Source organism: Mustela nigripes, chromosome 2, assembly GCF_022355385.1.
Source record: "Mustela nigripes isolate SB6536 chromosome 2, MUSNIG.SB6536, whole genome shotgun sequence".
Taxonomy (NCBI): Eukaryota; Metazoa; Chordata; class Mammalia; order Carnivora; family Mustelidae; genus Mustela; species Mustela nigripes.
This window is the reverse complement of record NC_081558.1, coordinates 71,469,031-71,470,049: the sequence shown is the minus strand read 5'-3', so window position 1 is coordinate 71,470,049 and position 1,019 is coordinate 71,469,031. Positions and strand designations below refer to the sequence as shown.

The 1,019-nt window shown below is 37.7% G+C and overlaps 1 protein-coding gene across 1 annotated transcript; it reads left to right on the top strand.

The window, feature by feature from the left end:
* Positions 1 to 322: 322 nt before the first annotated feature.
* LOC132009946 (NADH dehydrogenase [ubiquinone] 1 beta subcomplex subunit 1-like) lies at positions 323 to 493 on the top strand. The gene is given in 1 exon segment (XM_059387956.1): positions 323 to 493. A coding segment is annotated over 1 exon segment (171 nt).
* The last annotated feature ends 526 nt before the right edge of the window (positions 494 to 1,019 follow it).

Sequence of the window (1,019 nt, the reverse complement as noted above, 5' to 3'; positions counted from 1 at the left end):
AACACACAGGCATGAATACCAGGAGGCATGGGTCACTAGGGCCACCAATGTAACAGATTGCCAGTGAATCAGATGGATGTGAATTCAAATCCTGTCTCCTTGGCTTGCTAATTATATTTCTTGGCCTGATTTCTTTCTGTTTTGTTGTTGTTGTTTGTTTGTTTGTTTTTGAATATGAAAACATTTATTGAATTTAAACATCATCTATAAAGTCAAGTGGGTACAATCATTGCATGGTGTTTCATAGAAAGGACCTGAGCATTAGAAAGAAGTGCAGAGCGGTAGTGGGGTTGTGTTTGTCACCAAGGCTATAGCACTCATAATGAACATAATTCAGGTTGTTCGTGACCACCAGTTACATTTACTTGTGCCTGTGGGCTTTGTCCTTGGATGTTATCTAGACAAAGAATGATGAAAAGCTAACTGCCTCTGGAACAAGAGTGTATTGTTTAAGAGGGAATTGAGATGCAGTGAAGGAGTCACCTGGAAGTAAAGGCTGTGACTGAATTCTGGAATATTCACATTTTAAAAACGAGGAGAGAAATAAAAACTCATTCATAAAAACAAAACAAAACAAAAACAGATGTGCAAACTGTAAACCTGATGGACCCAGGGAAAAATGAGCTCCTGGTAACCTGAAGACACCTTTGGGAGGGTTTTAGGTTTCCAAAGATCCAGAAGTTGGAGCCAATGGTATTTCGATCTGAAAAAAAAAAAAAAAAAAAATCAGCAAAAAAATAGATATTGTTGTATGGTTCTAATAGTGAAGAATTTCTTCTCTCTCTCCATCTTGAGTTACTTTCTTTTATTTACCAACCTCTTCACTCTACTTCAAGTTTACTTGCTCTTTTCTTGTCTCCCTAATTTCCTCTGCCTAGTAACCCTTTATTTTGTCCAAACCCTGGAGCCTCAAGAAGCCCTTCCCATTCATTGGTTCATTTGCTTTGTTTTTCAGATTCTACATGTATGTGAAATCGCACTGTACTTGTCTTTCTCTGTCTGACTTATTTCACTTAGGT